Source organism: Microcaecilia unicolor, chromosome 2 (genome assembly GCF_901765095.1).
Source record: "Microcaecilia unicolor chromosome 2, aMicUni1.1, whole genome shotgun sequence".
NCBI classification, from domain to species: Eukaryota; Metazoa; Chordata; class Amphibia; order Gymnophiona; family Siphonopidae; genus Microcaecilia; species Microcaecilia unicolor.
Window position 1 is genome coordinate 256,054,864 of NC_044032.1, and position 20,521 is coordinate 256,075,384.

At 46.2% G+C, this 20,521-nt stretch overlaps 1 protein-coding gene across 2 annotated transcripts in view; it reads left to right on the forward strand.

Annotated features, from left to right (window-relative positions):
* The window catches only part of LOC115463457, a 76,869-nt gene that overhangs the window by 33,887 nt on the left and 22,461 nt on the right, over window positions 1-20,521 (forward strand). The window contains exons 3-4 of one of the 2 annotated variants that reach the window (XM_030193966.1): window positions 16,696-16,788; window positions 16,991-17,100. In XM_030193966.1, the coding sequence (XP_030049826.1) occupies window positions 16,696-16,788; window positions 16,991-17,100 (203 nt within the window). The remainder of the gene's footprint in view (window positions 1-16,695; window positions 16,789-16,990; window positions 17,101-20,521) is intronic. The other variant, XM_030193967.1, reaches the window with a different exon arrangement.

A 20,521-nucleotide genomic window follows, 5' to 3' on the forward strand; every position in this document is an offset into this window, starting at 1 on the left:
AGGAGCCCGCATGGGTGTGATCACTTTTGAAGCACACCAAGACTCAAACTGGCGCCAAATCCTGGCATAAACCACGGAAGTGGAACGCTTGCGGGCCTGCAGGAGAGTGGAAATGACTGTTTGAATAGCCTTTGTCCCTCAATTGCGCCCTCTCAATCGTCATGCCATAAGACCAAAGTGGCAGGCGTCCTCCATGGCTACCGGGCCCTGTGACAACAGGTTCGGTACCAGAGGTAAAGGAAGGGGAGCCTCCACTAGCATCTGTCGGAGGTCCGCATACCAAGGCCTCCTGGGCCAATCCGGGGCGATGAGGACCACTTCTCCTGGGTGCAGCCGAATCCGCAGGAGCACGCGCCCTATCAAGGGCCACGGAGGGAACACATATAGTAGGCCCGGAGGCCAGGGCTGAGTCAAGGCATCCAACCCTGCCGAGCGAGGATCTCTCTGTCTGCTGAAGAAGCAAGGGACTTTGGCATTTGAACTTGTCGCCATAAGATCTATCACGGGCTTGCCCCATTTGGCACATATCTGCAGGAATACTTTTGTCTGCTAGTTCCCATTCTGCTGGATCGATCTGATGCCTGCTTAGATAATCGGCTTGCATGTTGCTCTGACCTGCAATGTGAGCTGCCGACAGAAACTGAAGATGCAGCTCGGCCCAGTGGCAAATCTGTTTGGCCTGCGCGGTCAGTGCTCTGCACTGAGTGCCGCCTTGTCGATTTATGTAGGCCACTGCTGTCGTGTTGTCCGACATCACTCTGACAGCCAATCCTTCCAGGGTCACTTGAAAGGCCAGAAGTGCCTGAAACACCACTTTCAACTCCAGGCGGTTGATGGACCACTCCGACTCCTCGGGTGTCCATAGACTCTGGGCATGCTTCCCCTTGCAGTGTGCGCCCCAGCCCTTCAGGCTGGCATCTGTCACTACTAGACACCAATCGGGGAGCATCAGCGGCATTCCTCGCCGCAGCATGCTGTCTGAGAGCCACCACTCCATGCTGAATCAGGCTGCAGGGAGCCAAGAAAGTCTGCATTGATAATCCTGAGAAACTGGAGACCATCTTTGAAGTAGGGAATACTGTAGAGGTCTCAGGTGCGCTCTCGCCCAGGGCACCACTTCCAATGTGGCTGTCATCAATCCCAGCAGCTGGACAATGTCCCAAGCTCGCGGGCGGGGCATCCTCAGGAGCAGACAGACCTGATTCTGAAGCTTGCACCGCCTTAGCTCGGGTAGGTATACATAGCCCGAGTCTGTGTCAAACCTGGCCCCCAAATATTCTAGAGATTGCGAGGGGGTCAGGTGACTTTTGGCCATATTGACGACCCAGCCTAGAGATTGAAGTACTGAGACCACTCTGGCTGTAGCTTGATAGCTCTCTGTTACAGAGTCTGCTCTGATGAGCCAGTCATCTAGGTACCGGTGAACCCTGATACCTTCTCGCCTGAGCAAAGCAGCTACTACCACCATTACCTTCGAAAAGGTTCTGGGAGCTGTGGCGAGGCCAAAAGGCAAGGCCCGGAACTGGAAATGTTTTCCCAACACCGCAAACCTCAGAAACGTCTGGTGCGGGGGCCAAATTGGTATGTGCAAGTAAGCTTCTTTCAGGTCTAGAGACGTGAGAAACTCTCCTGGCTGTACCGCAGCAATGACGGAGCGCAGGGTTTCCATGTGGAAATGCCGCACTCTCAGGGACTTGTTTAATTCTTTTAAGTCCAGAATAGGGCGAAAAGACCCACCTTTTTGCGGCACTACAAAGTAAATGGAGTATCGGCCGTAGCCGTGTTTGGCGGGAGGTACTGGGGACACGGCCCGTAACTGAATCAGACCTTGCAAAGTCTCCTCTACCGCCGCCCGTTTGGCGGCAGAACCGCATCGGGACGCCACAAACACGTCTCTTACTGGGGCGTTGAATTCTATTCTGTAGCCATCTCTGATCAGGTCCAGAACCCACTGATCTGAGGAAATATTGGCCCACTCCTCGGCAAAGAGGAAACGACATCCTCCGATGACAAGAAGCGAAGAGGGGGCCGGCGCACCATCATTGAGAGGGTCGCCCCTGAACTCCAGGCCTAGAGCCGGTGGCTGCGGAACGCTTGTCCGAGTGAAAGGAGTTCCTCTGCTGAAAAACGGGCACGAGAAGTGAACCCAGCAGAACGCCCCGGGCGGTACCTTCTAGCTTCATAGAAGCGAGGTCTATAAGAGGAGTGGACTGCCTGGCCCTTGGAGGAAGGCCTCGGCTTATCTTCGGGCAAGCGCTGGGGTTTAGGATCTCCCAGGCCTTTAACAATTTTTTTTCCAACTCCTCACCAAATAGGAGAAAGCCTTGACAGGGCAACTTCACCAACCTTTGCTTAGAGGCCATGTCCGCTGCCCAATGTCGTAGCCAAATAAGATGGCGAGCCGCCACTGCTACTGCCATTTGTTTAGCCAAAGCTCTGACAATATCATAAAGGGCATCAGCCAAAAAGGACAAGGCCGACTCCAGCCGCGTAGCCACATCCGAGAAGGGCTCCGCTCCATCTCCGGGCTGTTCCACTGCCTGTTGCAACCACGCCAGGCAGGTTCTAGCAGCATAACAACTGCATGCAGATGCCCGAACAGTAAGACCTGCAATTTCAAAGGACCGTTTAAGTGCTGCTTCCAGCCTACGGTCTTGTATATCCTTCAGGGCAACTCCTCCTTCCACAGGGAGGGTAGTTCTCTTTGTCACCGCAGTGACTAGGGCATCTACTTTAGGCATTGCAAAGCGAGCCAAATGCTCCTCACGCAGAGGGTATAATTGCCCCATAGCCCTGGAAACTTTCAAAGGTCCCTCGGGGTCAGCCCACTGAGCGGAAATAAGCTCTTGGATGGAGTCATGCAAAGGAAAGGCTCAAGCAGGCTTTTTGGTACTAGCCATCCTAGGATTCACAGAGGAGGCCGTGCCACTGTCAGGCTCTTCAATAGAAAGGACCTGTAGGGCATCTGAAATAAGCGCTGGCAGCTCATCATGGTGGAAAATCCTCACTGCGGAGGGATCATCCAGATCCTGTGATAATTCTGCACCTGACTCTGGCTCCTCAGACCACGAAGGCCTGCCAGAACTCTCCGAATCCTCATAGCCCGACCACGGGGGGGGGGGGGGGGGGGAGGAGGTGCACCACAATCTGAAGGGGAATTAGCCCTTCTACGCTTTTCTTTATGGCAATTATCAAGGAAAATAGCCTCAGCAGGCAGTCCCAGGCCAGAATCCACCGGGGGGGGGGGGGGGGACAATAGAAGGGGCCTCAGACGACCCTTGAGGGAGAGCTCTTTTCAGCATGTATGCTTTATGCAATAATAACACAAAATCAGGGGACAAAAACTCGCCCTGGGCACCCAGATCCCGTCCGGGGCTAGCCGCTCCCTGAATAGCCTCAATTCGAGGTCCCCCCCCCCCCCGGGATCAGGGCTCTCCATCTCTACAGAGGCCGCGCCATGCGAAGAATTCAAAATGGCGCCCGCTGCCAGCTCTGAGCAGAAAGAATCATCGCTCGCCATGCTCGGGCCGGCTCTTACACCTGTACAGCACGATTTACAGAGCCCCGCTGCTGATTTGCACTTGCCACACCGGGAACAGCGCTTTACATTCTTTGCAGCCATCGCCGAAAATGGCGGGAAAATTCAAAATGGCGTTTTCGCGCCAAAAACGCCCCGATCGCGGGCCCACCCCGGAGGAGTTAGAAAACACTCTTACCTCACCAGACCGAGTATCACAGCTCCGGTCCCATAGAAGAATCAAAGGAAAACCTCTGTTCCATTTTTATTTTATTTCTTTTTAACGCTGTGAGGAAAGCAAAGGTAATAAGAACTCCGGAGGCTCAGATGAGTGGGAAAGGCAGGGAAAGGCGAACCAATGTGCCTGCATCCACTGAGTGGGAAAGGACAGGGAAAAGCAAGCTAATATGTCCACATCCACGGGGGCATGGGTAAGGCAGGGAAAGGGTTAACTTATGTGCCTTCAAAGTGAAGCTGCTATAGCCTCTAACACCCCGGCTAACAACTGGCAAGCCAGGAGCCACCCCCAGGCAGATTTTTGATGGAGCTTGAAGAAGCTGCAGCCACCCTGCTTGGGGAGATAGAGAATACTGAAGAGGCAGTGGAGCTGGCTGGCCATGAGGCACTGTGAAAAGTTGAGTGCTCTCTATCTCCCCCTGCTGGTTGATGGACACAACCCATATGTAATGGCTTCATCTGCTTGATGACAAGGAAACACAATATCAACCGGCTCCCCTTTGTCTACATGTTTGTTTACTCCTTCAAAGAATTGAAGTAAATTGGTCAGGCAAGTTTTCCCCACACAAAAGCCGTGCTGACTTGGTCTCAGTAATCCATGTCCTTGGATGTGCTCTGTAATTTTGTTTTTGATAATAGCCTCTACCATTTTCCCCGGCACCAATGTCAGACTCACCGGTCTATAATTTCCCGGATCTCCCCTGGAACCTTTTTTTAAAAATCGGCATTACATTGGCCACCCTCCAATCTTCCGGTACCACGCTCGATTTTAAGGATAAATTGCATATCACTAACAGTAGCTCCGCAAGCTCATTTTTCAGTTCTATCAACGCAATCTATGACGGATGCAAAGAACAAATTAAGAGGAAACTCCAAACTGCCCAAAACACCGCGGCCAGACTCATATTTGGGAAAACGAAATATGAAAGCGGTAAACCCCTACAAGAAAAACTACATTGGCTCCCAATCAAAGAACAAATTGCATTCAAAATCTACACCCTGGTCCACAAAATTATCCACGGCAAGACTCTGACCTACACGGCAGACCTAGTAGATCTATCAACCAGAAACACAAAAAGGTCAGCACGCACATACCTAAACCTCCACTACCCAAACTACAAAGGACTAAAATATAAATCAACATACGCAACCAGCTTCTCCTATATAAGCACACAACTATGGAATGCATTACCAAACGTCTTGAAATCAATGCATGAGGAACCCAAACTATAGCTACGTAATGCAAGGTTCCACGTTAGGAGTCACCGACCAAGAAAGAGATCTCGGCGTCGTTGTTGTCGATACGTTGAAACCCTCTGCTCAATGTGCTGCGGCGGCTAAGAAAGCAAATAGAATGTTAGGTATTATTAGGAAAGGAATGGAAAACAAAAGTGAGGACATTATAATGCCTTTGTATCAGTCCATGGTTCGACCGTTCAATTCTGGTCACCGCATCTCAAAAAAGATATAGTGGAATTAGAAAAGGTATAAAGAAGGGTGACGAAAATGATAAAGGGGATGGGGCAACTTCCCTATGAGGAAAGGCTGAAGCGTCTAGGGCTCTTCAGCTTGGAGAAAAGACGGCTGAAGGGAGATATGATAGAGGTCTATAAAATAATGAGTGGATTGGAATGGGTAGAAGTGAATCGTTTGTTTACTCTTTCCAATAATACTAGGACTAGGGGGCATGCGATGAAGCTACAAAGTAGTAAATTTAATACGAATCGGAGACAATTTTTTTTCACTCAACATGTAATTAAACTCTGGAATTCGTTGCCACAGAATGTGGTAAAGGCGGTTAGCTTAGCAGGGTTTCAAAAAGGACTGGACAGCTTCCTAAAGGAAAAGTCCATAGACCATGATTAAATTGACTTGGGGACAATCCACTACTTATTTCTGGGATAAGCAGTATAACATGAATTGAACTTTTTTCAGGACCTTGCCAGGTATTTGTGACCTGCATTGGCCACTGTTGGAAACAGGATGCTGGGCTTGATGGACTACCTTACTGTCTGCAGCAGATATTTGCAAGGCAATCACCTTTGCCAAGCACTACAGGGTGGACATTGTGGCATGCTCGGAAGCCAGTTTTGGTGTTTCAGTCCTCAGGATGGCAGCACCAGGCTCCTACCCACACTAGAGATTGCTTTTAAACAGGACCAGCTTAACCACTGGACCAGGTGAGGCTCTGGTCCAGGGCACCAGCTATTAAGGGCTCCAAAATACCCAACCACTGACCTTACCTGGTCTACAGTTTAAGCCTTTTCTTCCCCTCCCCCACAGGTCTGGCAGTGCTCCCTCACCTCTCTCACTCGCCCACGTCCTGCAAAATTTGTCGTTTGCTGATGGTGGCAGCAACAGCAGGACAGGCTACCTTTAGCCAACCCCTGGGTCTTCCCTCAACTGCATCCCATCCAGAGGAAATTGCATCAGAGGAGGCAGGACATGGCAGAGGGAAGACCTAGGGACTGGCCGAAGGCAGCCTGTCATGCTGCTGCTGCTCCTGGTGACCAGCATAAACTTTACAGGACTGTGGAGGAGTGAGGGAGCACTGATGGGCCCGTGGGGAGAGAAAGAGAGGAGGGAAAGAGAGGTTGGCCCAGGGGGATGGAGAGATGCTGAACCCATGGGGAGAGGGAGGGAGTGCCGGAAGTGATACAATGGGGGGGGGGGGGGGGGGGGGGGGCTCAGGCCGCAACTATCTTTTGAGCAGGCCCTGCTTTTAAACATCCCACAGATTCTGCAATAGTGGGAAGCTAAGTAATGGAAGGAGAAATTAGGTCTTACCTGATCATTTTCTTTCTATTAGTCCTTTTCACTATTCCAGAGGCCCGCCCGAGGTTTCTGAGATGTTTAGTCAGTGGGAAGTAATGGTTCATATAATAACTGTCACCTTGTATGGTTCTTCTTGCATATCTCTTGTTCTCTACAAGTTGTTCAGAGATAAAAGAAGTCCATATGGGTTTGCTCATCTGGTTAGTGTTAGGTTAGCAAGTTGTTTAAAGTTGTTGTGTTTATTCAGAATTTATCCTTACTCTTTGTCTATGTAAATACTGAGGAGCTGGATTGGATGCCAAGAGAGATATGTCTCAGCTCAATTTTCAGTTCTCTATCTCCACCTGCTGGTTTGAAGGACATACCTATCCACACAAGTTTTGGAATAGTGGGAAGAACTAATAGAAAGGAAATTATTAGGTAAGACCTAATTTTTCCTTCTTGCTCCAACCATACTCCTCTGCACACTCTCTCTGTTGGCACTGTGTTCCTCAGTGCTCCCTTTCACTTAGATCAGGCAGGTCAGGAAACACCCAAGACTTGGGCCTTACCTCCTACTTTTTCATGGTTCCTGTACTCACGAGCTCCACTACTACCCAACATCCAGTTCTTTTCCCATCACAGAGTGTAGGCTATCAGCAACTTCACTCTGTCTCTTCTGAGGATCACAGGTATGCCAAGTCACATGCATTTGACATATGCAGCTGGGCTCCTTCTCCAGCTCATATGCATAACTATGGTAATCTCATGCATTGCCAATCTCTCTCTCCGTTTCCTGCCCCTACTCCCGCAGCCTGGCCCAGCATCTCCCACTTTCCTGGTTCCTGTGGTCCGCTACACTTGCTTGAAGCTGCTGGTGGTAACGCTGAACAGATGCTGCTTCCGGCCAATGCAAGGCCTTTCTTCTGCCATTCCTGCCTAGAAGTAGCATCAGAGGAGGTGGAAGCAGCATAAGAAAGACCCCGCTTTGGCCAGAAGCAGTATCTGTTCAGCTCTATCAGCGGCGACTTCAAGCAAGTTTGGCAGATCACAAGAGCCAGGAAAGTGGGAGATGCCGGCTGGGCCACTGGGGAAGGAAAGGGAGAAAGTATCAGGAGGAGGTGAGAGGAAAAGATGCCAGGATGGTGTTGGGGACTGGAGGGGGGGGGGGGGGAAGAGATGCCAGGATGGTGAGAGGGGGAGAGAGAAGAAAGAAATACCAAGATGGGGGGTGGGGGGGAGGAGGAAGAGATGCCAGGATGGTGACAAAAGGAGGGAGAGGTGCTGGACCTCCAAAGGAGAGGTGGAACAGGAGCAAGAGAAGAGAGAGGAGCACTTGTGGACCCATGGGGAGGGTAGAGAGGGAGAGATGCTGGCCTGACAGGGGACATGAGGGATTGCAAGAGTTGCTGGCATGTTGGGGGTGGCCATAGAGACACAGAAGATTATGTTGGACAGGACAAGAATAAGAACATAGAGGGGGAAGATGCTCAACATGGCAGCAAGATAGGGGCAAGGACACAGGGATGATGCCGGGTAGGATGGATAGGGATACAGAGAGAAGATGGATAGTGGACATGGAGAGAAAAGAAGTTCCAAATGGACAAGGAGACCCTGGCAGGACAGTTAAAGAAGTCAGAGGAAAGCAGAAACCAGAGACTGGGATCAACACAATTAGAAAAGTAAAATTACCAGAAAAAAAAAGGTAGAAAAATGTTTTATTGTCAATTTATTGATTAGAATATGTCAGCTTTCGGAATATACATATTTTACAGCTGGTTTAAGACATGAGGGGTCTGCAAGAGAAATCTCACTCATTGGCCTTAAATCTCCAGCATTGCAGTGGTAAATCTCTAGCTTTGGGATGAGTTACCCTTGGCATCATAAGAACATAAAGCATAAGCGTTGCCATATTGGAACAACCCAAAGATCCATCAAGCCCAGTATCCTGTTTCCAACAGTGGCTAATCCAGGTCATAAGTATCTGGCAAGAACCCAGAACAGTAAAACAAATTTTTTTCTCAATGGAGAGGGGTAGTTAGTGGGGTCCCTCGGGGGTCTGTGCTGGGACCGCTGCTTTTTAATATATTTATAAATGACCTCAAGATGGGAGTAACTAGTGAGGTAATTAAATTCGCAGACGACACAAAGTTATCCAGGGTCGTCTCATCGCGGGAGGAGTGTGAAAAATTACAAGAAGACCTCGTGAGACTGGGGGATTGGGCATCCAAATGGCAGATGAAGTTCAACGTTGACAAGTGCAAAGTGATGCATGTGGGAAGGAGGAACCCGAATTACAGCTATGTTATGCAAGGTTCCGCGTTAGGAGTTACGGACCAAAAAGGGATCTGGGAGTCATTGTGGATAGGACGCTGAAATCTTCAGCTCAATGTGCTGCGGCGGCTAAGAAGGCGAACAGAATGTTGAGTATTAGAAAAGGTATGGACAACAAGCATGAGGATATTATAATGCCGTTATATCGCTCCTTGGTGCAACCGCACCTGGAGTATTGTGTACAGTTCTGGTCGCCTCATCTCAAAAAAGATATAAAGGAATTGGAGAAGGTGCAGAGAAGGGTGACAAAAATGATAAAAGGGATGGGACGACTACCCTATGAGGAGAGGTTAAGACGGCTAGGACTCTTTAGCCTGGAGAGAAGGCGGCTGAGAGGTGATATGATAGAGGTTTACAAAATAATGAGTGGGATAGAGCGGACAGATGTGAAACGTTTGTTTACGCTTTCTAACAATAATAGAACCAGGGGACACAAGATGAAATTAGAATGTGGTAGGTTTAAAACAAATCGGAGAAAGTTTTTCTTTACTCAGCGCGTAGACAGACTCTGGAACTCATTGCCGGAGAAGGTAGTGACGGCAGCTGGCCTTGCTGAGTTTAAAGGGGGTCTGGACAGATTCCTGAAGGAAAAGTCCATTGATCGTTATTAAATTTTGGTTTTTTTGCCAGGTTCTTGGGGCCTGGATTGGCCGCTGTCGGAGACAGAGTGCTGGGCTTGATGGACCTTTGGTCTTTTCCCAGCGTGGTAGTACTTATGCTGCTTAGCCTAGAAATAAGCATTGGATTTTTCCAAGTTCATCTTAATAATGGCTTATGGACTTTTCTTTTAGGAAATTATTCAACCTTTTTTTAAACTCTGCTCAGCTAACTGCTTTTACTACATTCTCTGGCAAAGAATTCCAGAGCTTAATTACACATTGAATGAAGAAAGATTTAAAACAAACTGGAGAAAATGTATTACTTAGCTTCATTGCTTGCTCCCTAGTCCTAGTATTTTTGAAAAAAGAGTAAATGAGCAATTCACCTCTACCCATTCCACCCCACTTAGTATTTTATAGACCTCTGTCATATCTCCTCCCAGCTGAAGAGCCCTAGCCACTTTAGCCTTTTCTCATAGGGAAGTCGCCCCATCCCCTTTACCATTTTCATCACCCTTCTCTGTACCTTTTCTAATTCCACTATAACTTTTTTGAGATGCAGAGACCAGAACTGCACACGGTATTCGAGGTGTGGTTGCACCATGGAACAATACAAAGGCATCATAATATTCTAATTTTTACTTTCCATTCCTTTCCTAATAATTCCTAACATTATATTTGCTTTCTTAGCTGCCGCCGCACACTGAGAATCATGTCATTAATGATGACACCTAGATCCTTTTCTTGGGCGGTGATTCCTAATGTGGAACCTTGCATCACGTAGCTATAGTTTGGGTTCCTCTTTCCCACATGCACCACTTTGCACTTGCTCATCTTCCATATCGATGCCCAGTCTCCCAGTCTTGTAAGGTCCTCTTACAATGTTTTCACAATCCTCTTGCAATTTAACAACTTTGAATAATTTTTTGTCATCAGTAAATTTAATTACCTCACTAATTATTTTCATCTCTAGATCATTTATTAATTTATAAATACTTTAAAAAGCAGCAGTCCCAGCATAGACCCCTGGGGAACCCCACTATCTACTCTTCTCCAATGAGAATACTGACCATTTAACCCTACTCGCTATTTTCTATCTTTTTAACCAGTTTTTAGTCCACAGTTGGACATTACCTCACATCCCATAACTTTATAATTTCCTCTGAAGTCTTTCATTAGGTACTTTGCTAAAAGCCTTTTGAAAATCCAGATACACAGTATCGACCAGCTTACCTTTATCCCCATGTTCACCTCTTCAAAGAAATGTGGTAGATTTGTGAGGCAAGATTTCCCTTGACTAAATCCATGTTGGCTTTGTCTCATTAATCCATGCTTATGTATATGCTCTGTAATTTTATTCTTTACAATAGGCTCTACCATTTTGCCTGGCACCAACATCATGCTCACTAGTCTATAATTTCTCAGATCACCTCTGGAACCCTTTTTAAAAGTTGGCGTTACATTGGCCTCTCTCCAATCTTCCGGTACCATGCTTGATTTTAAAGATAAATTACATATTACTAGCAATAGCTCTGCAAATTAATTTTTAAATTATATCAATACTCTGGGATGTATACCATTCAGTCCAGGCGATTTGTTACTCTTCAGTTTGTCAGATTGCTCCACTGTTCTTCCAGGTTTACAGAGATTTGTTTGTTTCTCTGACTCATCAGCACTGAATACCATTTCTGGCCCTAGTGTCTCTCCCACATCTTCCTTGGTGAAAACCAAATAATTAATTGAATCTCTCCTTTATGGCCTTGTCATCCCTGAGTGCTCCTTTTACCCCTTTGGATCAGGTCTTTCTGCTAATCTGTCCCTTCTCTTCTCTCTATGACTCTGTGCCTCAGGCCACAGCTGTGGATCAGTCTGGCAGTCCCTGATCAGTTTAGTCTCTTTGGGAACAGGCCACTCTCAGCTTGCACAAGGGCACAGCTGTGTACCAAACTGGCAGCCCCTGTGCTTTCTCCTTAGCCCCAAAGCAGGGAGCCAAAGCTGAGATGTGCCCCTGAGTGGGGTAACCCACCTGCTGTAGTTCTACATCTCTCCTTGCCAGACCCCTTCTAGGGAAGGAAGACCAGGCACCTCCCTGAACTTCCCTCCAAAAGTTACAGCAATGCACAGACGTTTCCTTGTAATGCACAGAAAAGAGCACCTACCTTTTAATATTCAAAATTTTCCAGCAGGTCTGGAGCTGTCATTGCACAAGGGTGATTTCTCAATGGAGCAGTCTGCTTGCATTTTTTAATAGTATCTGCACGTGTGTGAAACGTGTCATGTGCGTGTATTATATCTGTGTGTGTCCCACATGTATCAGTAATGTTAAAGTTGTCAAACATTTGTGCCAAATACATAGCAAAAAAAGAAACGGAAGCACCAGAATAATTATAGCCAACAGCTCAACAAATATCCCAGAATTCCACTCCCCCCCCCCCCCAAACATAGTCCCATGGGGGTTGCCCCCGAAAGTCTTGGGTGATTGAGGGGTTTATCACTTCTTCAGGCAAACAATATGAAAAGCAAAATCAGGAGATGTCAGATAACTGTAGCAGATCCCCAAATTTGATAGCAAGCCCAGGTTTGATGAAATGTTGTAAGGTGTCCATTTTTTAAGGCCGTCAATTCAGACATCAAGTGGAAGTAATTTAGCTTACATAACGATCTAGCCTCTGCAAGGACACATGGCTGCTTCCAATCCGCAGCTAGAGCCAATAGGGCAGCTGTAAAGATATGAATGGCAACCTGTGCTGAGCAGGTTTAACCTTCACGGGTTTATGATGAAGTAAGCAATGTTCCGCCTTCAAGGGGTATGGGATCTGCAGTATTTGCTGTACCAAATCAATAACACCACACCAATAAGGCTGAACAACAGGATAAGTCCATCAAACATGAAATGTATCCCTGGGCTTGCACAGTTACACCAACAAATGCCAGTACCAGATTTAAACATCTAAGTCTCTGTGGTGTATAATACCAATGGTAGAGCATTTTATGTACATTCTCCATCAACGCACTGCTCACCGAAGGTTTAAAGAGATATTTAAAACTAAGTTCCCATTTTTTCCATTCACAGGTAATCCCCAAATCCTTCTCCCAGTGCTGTATATAATAGTCTATGGGGGAATGAACCAAGATTAAAGCTAAATAAAGGCAGGAAACAGAACCTCTACCCCCCCCCCCCCCCCCCCTTCATTGCACGCTCTAATAAAGTCTCTTCAAAACAGATTTCCTTATGTGCTATCCAGAAAAAATATAAGTTTCTAAGTTGCAAATAATGAAATTGCTGATGTGGAGGTAGTCCATATTCCTCCACCAACTCTTGGTATGTAAGGAACTCCCCTTCTTCCCAAATCTGCCCCTGTCTTAGTAACCTCTTAGTTGCCCACTGATGAGAGATACTACATGTTTTTTCAGGCAGGAATCCTGGAGCATATTGTATAGCCATTTGCAAAAAAACAAGTCCTCTCCGGAGAGAATTGTTTCCTAATATCATACCAGGTTTTCAAAGGGCCTCCTATATTCACGGCTACCCTTTTGATGTACTCAAGAATGTGGGAAAAGGGAAGCCAAGGAACCACCCACCGTGGTAAAGATCCTATCCAGCATTGTTCCATGCGCACCCACACCCTGGGAGAGCAGGAAAGCCATTCCACCAGAATTCAGAGTTGCACTGCCCGATAATATAGATAAAGTCAGACACTGCCATTCTGCTCTTTTTTTTTCTGGGATGATAGCGTTTATCGTTTATTTACCATACTGTTACTTCTTACATAGCAATTCAGAAGGTTTACATCTTCTTAAAATATAAATGACATATAATTCCATCTTTAAAATACAAATAACATACAACAATATTCTAACATAAAAGAAATCCATTTCTAATAGGACAGCTCTAATGAAACTTTCATACCAAAGAGAACAAACCAATTACATATATCACTCACACATATCACATCAAGTAATGCTGTTACCTTAAAATGGTATATATTCCCAGTTCAAATAAACCATATTTCATTTCCTGAGTGGTTTTCTCTAATAAATGACACTAGATTTCTCTTTATAAACAGCACTAGGAGTGGCCTAGTGGTTAGAGTGGTGGACTTTGGTCCTGGGGAACTGGGTTCAAGTCCCACTGCAGGCACAAGCAGCTCCTTGTGACTCTGGGCCAGTCACTTAACCCTCCATTGCCCCAGGTACAAATAAGTACCTGTATATAATATGTAAGACGCATTGAGCCTGCTATGAGTGGGAAAGCGCGGGGTACAAATGTAATTTAAAAAAAAAAAAAAAAGCTTTTTCAAATAGGTTTTTAAAGCCCTATAAATATAATTGTTCCAAATATAGTGAAATATCTTTCTATGTAGCCAAGTGAAAAAACGTTTGGGAGACTGGAAGAGGCAAAGCCATAAACAGGTACAGCAACTTTGGCAAAATCAGCATTTTAATAGCACTAACCCGTCCCTCCCAGGAAACTGTTAAGCCCTCCCATCTGCCCAGATCCCCAAGGAGTTCTTGCAGTTTAGGGGAAAGATTCTGTGCGTAAAAATCCTCTATGCTCTGTGTCAAATTGACTGCTAAGTAACGGATGGATTGAGGAGCCCAGTGATACAGGAATTGGAACCTCAAAGCAGATACTGCTTCTGCGGCCAAGGTAATATTTAAGATATCGGATTTAGTCATGTTGATTTTGAAACCAGGTAAGGTCCCGTATCACCTAAGCTCCTCCCACAGGCCCAGCAGAGAGAGAGAGCCGGATTTGTAAGAGTGAGCAGCACATCATCAGCAAAAAGTTATTTATAATGATTCACATCCCACTCAAACCCAGTTACATTGGGGCATTGTATAATAATCTGTGCCAATGGCTCAATCACCAGAGCGAATAACAATGGTGAGAGGGCACAGCCCTGTCTCGTTCCCCTATGCAATCGAAAAGACTCAGTATAGGTGCCATTAATTTTAATGCAGGCCTCAGGTTTAGCATAAATCTGGTGTAACCAGGTAATAATTTGGTCCAAAAAGCCCAAGGTGTCTAAAAGAGTGAACAGAAAGGGCCAGTGCACCCTGTCAAAGGCCTTCTCTGCATCTAGGGATAATAAGAGCAGGTGGACTCTAGTCTGAGTAGCTGGATGTATAACTTGAATAACCCTATACACATTATCATAAGTTTGTCTCCCCACCACAAAACCCGATTGGTCAACATGGATCAGCTCAGGCAAAATACGGTGTAGGATTCTATTTCTTTTTCCACATCAATTCTCATTCTATTTCTTTTTCTTTTGTTAACCCAGCAATTTATTCCTGCTTTTTTGGCCTCCAAATCTGTCAGAATCAGGGCTGGGATCTTATGCCATGAGCCTTCATTCACAACTTTTCAAGAATTTGTTTCCCTTCTATTTTATATCCCTTCTCCCCATCATACCTAGTCAGGTACCCATACTTCAGTCCAGCCACTAGGTGTCACTCTTGAGCAATGACCACAACTCCCTGTACTCCCCCCCTCCCTCCACATCTTTCTTTGCTCCAGAAGACCCAACTCAGGGATCAAACCAAAGACTTTCCTACCTATCTTTTCTAATGCACAACCAGAGACAGACCCTGCTCTATAAAGCTTACAATGTATTTATTTATTATTTGTGACATTTATATCCCACATTATCCCAAACAAGTCTGAGTTCAATGTGACTTACAATAAACAGTATAGGATACATAAAGAATAATGTATAAGAAAGTAATTTGTTGTAAGAATCCAATTTTACAGTATCATAAACATACTGGGATAGCTATGGATGTTTAACATTTAGAAAATCTATTATGAATAAGAAATTGTACATGAAGCAAAGAGAAAGTTAATGGTAAATAGAGTAATAACCAATTCAGGTAATAATTAATTGTTTGAGATATGGTTGTTCTTTGTGAGGGTTTGTTTGAATAGGAACAATTTGAGGATTTTGCGGACTCTAGTATATTCCTGTATATTTCTTATTTTGGGTGGTAAAGAGTTCCACCATTTTGTTCCTAGGTAGGTGAAGTCTGTAGAGTGGACAGTTTTGTAGATCACTTTTTTGCAATTTGGGAGGTGTCGTCTGAGATAATTGCTTGCCTCATATTTAGTGTTTCTTTGAGGTAAGTTTATTAAATGGTACCATATAGTCTGGCGCTGTGTTATTTAGTATTCGAAAGATAAAGGTACATAATTTGAAAGTGATTCTTGCTTTGATGGGAAGCCAGTGTAATTTGATTAATAAAGGGGAGGCACTTTCAAAACAAGAGATTTTGTATATGAACCTGGCTGCAGTGTTTTGAGCTGTTGGGAGTTTTTTCAACAGTTACTCCTTACAGCCAGCATGTATGGCATTACAGTTATTGAATTGGGATAATGTTAATGATTGTACCAATGGTCTGAATGTTTCTGATGAGAAATAGGGTCTGGTCCTTTTTAGTTTCCAAAGAGACCAGAAAGATTTTGTGATTACTGAGGAAACTTGAGTATCAAATGTTAAATGTTTGTCTATAATTATACCTAGAATTTACAGATTGTCAATTGATCAAGACAAACAAGAGATTTTAATGAGTGGAGGAGTGGCCTAGTGGTTAGAGCACCGGTGTTGAAATCCAGAGGTGGCCGGTTAAAATCCCATTGCTGCTCCTTGTGATCTTGGGCAAGTCACTTAGCCCTCCATTGCCTCAGGTACAAACTTAGATTATGAGAGAAATATCCAGTGTACCTGAATGCAACTCACCTTGAGCTGCTACTGAAAAAGGTGTGAGCAAAATCCAAATAAAATAATACCATGATTAAGTAGCAGTGGTCAAGATGTAAGAACAACTTCTGCTCAAAATGTGTGTGAGTTTTTAGTCTAAATCTGAATATAGCTAGAGAGGGAGCAACTCAGGAAGTCTGTTTCAGGCAAAGGACACAGCAAGGCTGAAAGAGTGGTGCTGAGAGTTAGCCATGGAGGAGAAAGGGCACAGAGTGTGGTGTCTTGCCACCCGATGAATGGTATTCATGAAGAAGGGAGAGAAAATTTAGGACCCACAGAGTGAATACATTTGTAGGTCTGAAATGTATGCAGAAACAGATGTAAGCTACCACTGTGCCCATGATGTCATTTTTGGCCCCTGTTCCAAACATAGCTGCTCCCAGGGATCCCAAAGGGTGAGCAACTTAAAGAAAATTTCAGGCACTACATCTTTGAAACGCAGATTTTAATTTATACGATAACATTACAGTCAATTAAAATGGATTCTCTACAGGTCCCAGATTGAATGAACAGGTTTTTGTGAGGAATATGATGCACAGCAAGAGACTCAAATTCACGATCGCACTCAGCACACGGCATCCCCTGGGTGAGTAGCCTGTCATTTACATTTCACACCCCTTTCACCTCCCCCACTCTTCCCTTGGTGGTGGTGAAATTGTTTTCATCCCATTATAAAATAACCAGGTGTGGCCTTGAGAAGTTGCTATGAATTTTATGGTGTGAAACAGAGATCCTGCCTCCCACCCCCCACCCCCTAAATGGCAAAATATGTCATCATCTATATGCAGGTCATGACTGGCGCAAGCTTGCTGAGAAAGTTGACATTCCTCTCATGTACATTGAAAACTGGCAACAACACTACAGGAATCCTGCTGAGGAGGTCCTGAGAGCTTGGCAGGTAATTTTACAGTCTCTTTCCTCGGTACACTTTTTATAGATATTTTCACAAGCTGTACAAACAGGAAGAAATAGTACAGAGTTCTATCAGTTTACAATGTAGTTTACAAGTAATGTTGGATCATGTATTCAGGTATTTAGAAATCAGAAATAACATTATTGTTTTTTTAAGTATACACAGTCAGCTTTACCTGCAATAAATTGTACAGATAAGTGTTCTTTGTTGTCCAGTTTTCTGGATAATAGCAAAGGAATAACATTTCATCAGTAAGAGGAACCTAGAGATAATGAATGACCTGAAGCCCACAAACAAGATGACCCAGTTAATATAGTACCCTGGATCCAGGATGGTAGGTGTGGTTTTCTTGTAGCCAGTGCCTTCCTCTGAGTTTAGCCCTCTAGTGCTGACAGCAACCAGGGCCGCCGAGAGACTGGGCCAGGCCCGGGACAAGGCCACCTCCGGAGCCCCTGCATTGAAATCACAGCGCCTCTCACATCCATGTGAAAGTGCTGCAGGCAGCAGCAGATCGCCTCCCTCCTTCGGGCCTCCTTCCCTCCCTGTGTCCCACCCTCGTCTGACGTAACTTCCGTGAGGGTGGGACACAGGGAGGGAAGGAAGCCCAAAGGGAGGCGATCTGCTGCTGCTGCCTGCAGCGCTTTCACATGGAGGTGAGAGGCGCTGTGATTTCAGTGCAGGGGGCCCGGCCCGGTGGCAGACAGTCGACGACAGACAGGGCCGGTCTTAGCAACTGCAGGGACCAGTGCAGACCAGTTCGCTGGGGCCCCCCCAGCCCCAGCCCCACTCCAGTATACCCAAAATGACACCAAATTAGCATACAGATTCTGCATGTAGCACAATACCAGAAAAACAGAACATTGCTATACATTGCAAAATAAGACAGCAGATGTAAATTCTCAAATTGGACAAATTCTAAACACTAAAATTAAAATAAAATGATTTTTTCTACCTTTGTTGTCTTGTGACTGTTTTTCAGATCATGTTGGTCCCAGTTTCTGATTCTGCTGCTCTCTATCTGCTCCCTTAACTCCACTTCCAGGGTTTCCTTTCCATTTATTTCTTTACTGTCCTCCTTTCTTCATTTCTTGCCCTACATCCATAGGTAAAAGGTGGGTCCTCTGTGGACTTGACTGGAGGAGGTATAGAGTGGATCCAGCTTTTGCCTATTTTCTCCAGCCATGTGCACTTTTTCTCCTCTTTTCCCTTTCCCTCATCTCCATCAGGATGCATCTCCTTCCTCTCTCTTCCCTCTCCTCCATCCATGTCCAGAATTTATTCTCTCTCTCCTCCCCTCCATCCATGTTCATCTCATATCCTCTCTTCCCTCCCCTCCATCCATGTGCATCTCCTTCCTGTCTTCCCTCACTTCCATCCATGTCCAGCATTTCTTCTCCCCTCCATCCATAGCAACTCTCCTCTCTCCCCTGCCCTCCCTACCCATCCATATCCAGCAATTCTCCTCTGCTCTCCCCTCCCATCTATGTCCAGTGATTCTCCTTTGCCCCCTGTCCTCCCCTCTCATTCACATCCAGTGATTTTCCTCTGTCCCCTGCCCTCTCCTCTCTCCCCTCCATCCATGTGCATCTCCTTCCTGTCTTCCCTCACCTCCAGCCATGTCCAACATTTCTCCTGCCCTCCCCTCCATCCATCCATGTCCAGCAACTCTCCTCTCTCCCCTGCCCTCCCCAGTGATTCTCCTTTTCTCCCTGTCCTCCCCTCCCTTCCCATCCATGTCCATCGATTCTCCTCTGCCCTCCCCTCCATGTCCAGTGACTCGCCCCAGGCCCCAACTTACAAACTCGGGGGGGGGGGGGGGTGAAAAGGGGGGTATTGATGTAGGTCAGAAGAGGAAGCCCTAAAAGAGAGTACCAACAAAAAAAGTTCATACAATAATCTACTAGTAGCAGAAATGTAAAGTCAGATGAACTCACTAAGGATTGAGATAGACTCTAATGCAGACTTCATGTCGAGTTCATCTGAGTTTACGTTTCTGCTTCTAGTAGGACTATTGTATGAACTTTTTTTGTTGGTACTCTTTTAGGGCTTCCTCTTCTGACCTACATCAATACATTGCTATTTGTATCCTCTGGAGTCCATTTATTGGTGCATTCAAAGACGATTGGTTCAATCTTACTCTGTGCCCTCAATTTTCCACCACAGCCCTCCTTTCCTTCCAGCCGCCCTGCGTTTAAAAAATTGCAGTGGCGGCTGTAGCGAAAAAGCAGGCTCGCCTCTCCTTTAAGCCTGCCTTCCTCTTCTCTCTCAGCATGCACTGTACTGTGCCGCCTTCGCAGAAACCGGAAATTGCATCAGTGCACGCTGAGAGAGAAGACGAAGGCAGGCTTAAAGGAGAGGCGAGCCTGCTTTTTCACTGCTGCAACTTTTTAAATGTAGGGTGGCTGGAAGGAAAGAAGCTGAGCGGCCCTGATGACGGAGGGCGGGTGGGACTGCGGCGAAGAAGCTGAGCGGCCCTGACGACGGACGGGGGGGTGGGACTGCAGCGCCGGGTCCCCCTGGAGGCCCGGGCCTGGGGAATTTTGTCCCCTCCCCCCCCCCCCGTCCCCTCCTCTCGGCGGCCCTGACAGCAACCAGCCTTAGATACACAAAACTGGAATCTGGGGTAGGCTGCGCTGACACTCCCCAAGAGATTTCAACACAGGTTCAGGGCCAAATTGCAGCAGAGGAACTTATTCTGGAGTGAGCTTTCAAAAGTGCAAGACTGTGCTACAGTGGATGAAGAATAGGTTCTGCAAAAAGACCAAGCAAAGACTGGGTTTGTATATTTATCAAAAAAGGAATAAGATGGCTTCCGAGAAGAAGTGATATGGAAGCAACTAGCCAGGTGAGGCATACTGACACCTGCCGATTGGAAATTAGAGGTTCACCCCAGAAAGGTTTCCTTAAGAACTGAGCTATCTGTATGCTAGTAGCAGAACCTCACATTGTTCCCCCTCTCATGGATGTCTCAAGATGACCGAGCAGATGTTTTGCCAAAAATATTTTTAGGAAGGCAGGTACATGAAGATCAGCCAAATCAACCCATTTCCACTCCTCCAAACCACAGCCCCTCCAGTGTACTACGTCTTGCGTCTTCTGGCAGAATACTCTGGAGTCCAAAATCTCTACCACCTCAGATTCAGACAGCCCATCCACCAGGAGCACCTGTTCTAAAACGATCAGGCATGATGTGTGTCAATAAGAATCCATGGAAGGTGGAGGATAGCTGAAGGGAGTCTGTCTTTTCTGTGACGACAATAGGACCAATTAATCTAGGAACAAGTTCAGTAAATGAGAATTCCAGATGCATATTCCTCTTGGACAGTCCTGGCTGTGCTGCTTCTCTACCAACTTTTGTTGTGCCGTAGTCTTTCCATCTTGCAGTTCACCTGCTTCCAGATGTCCT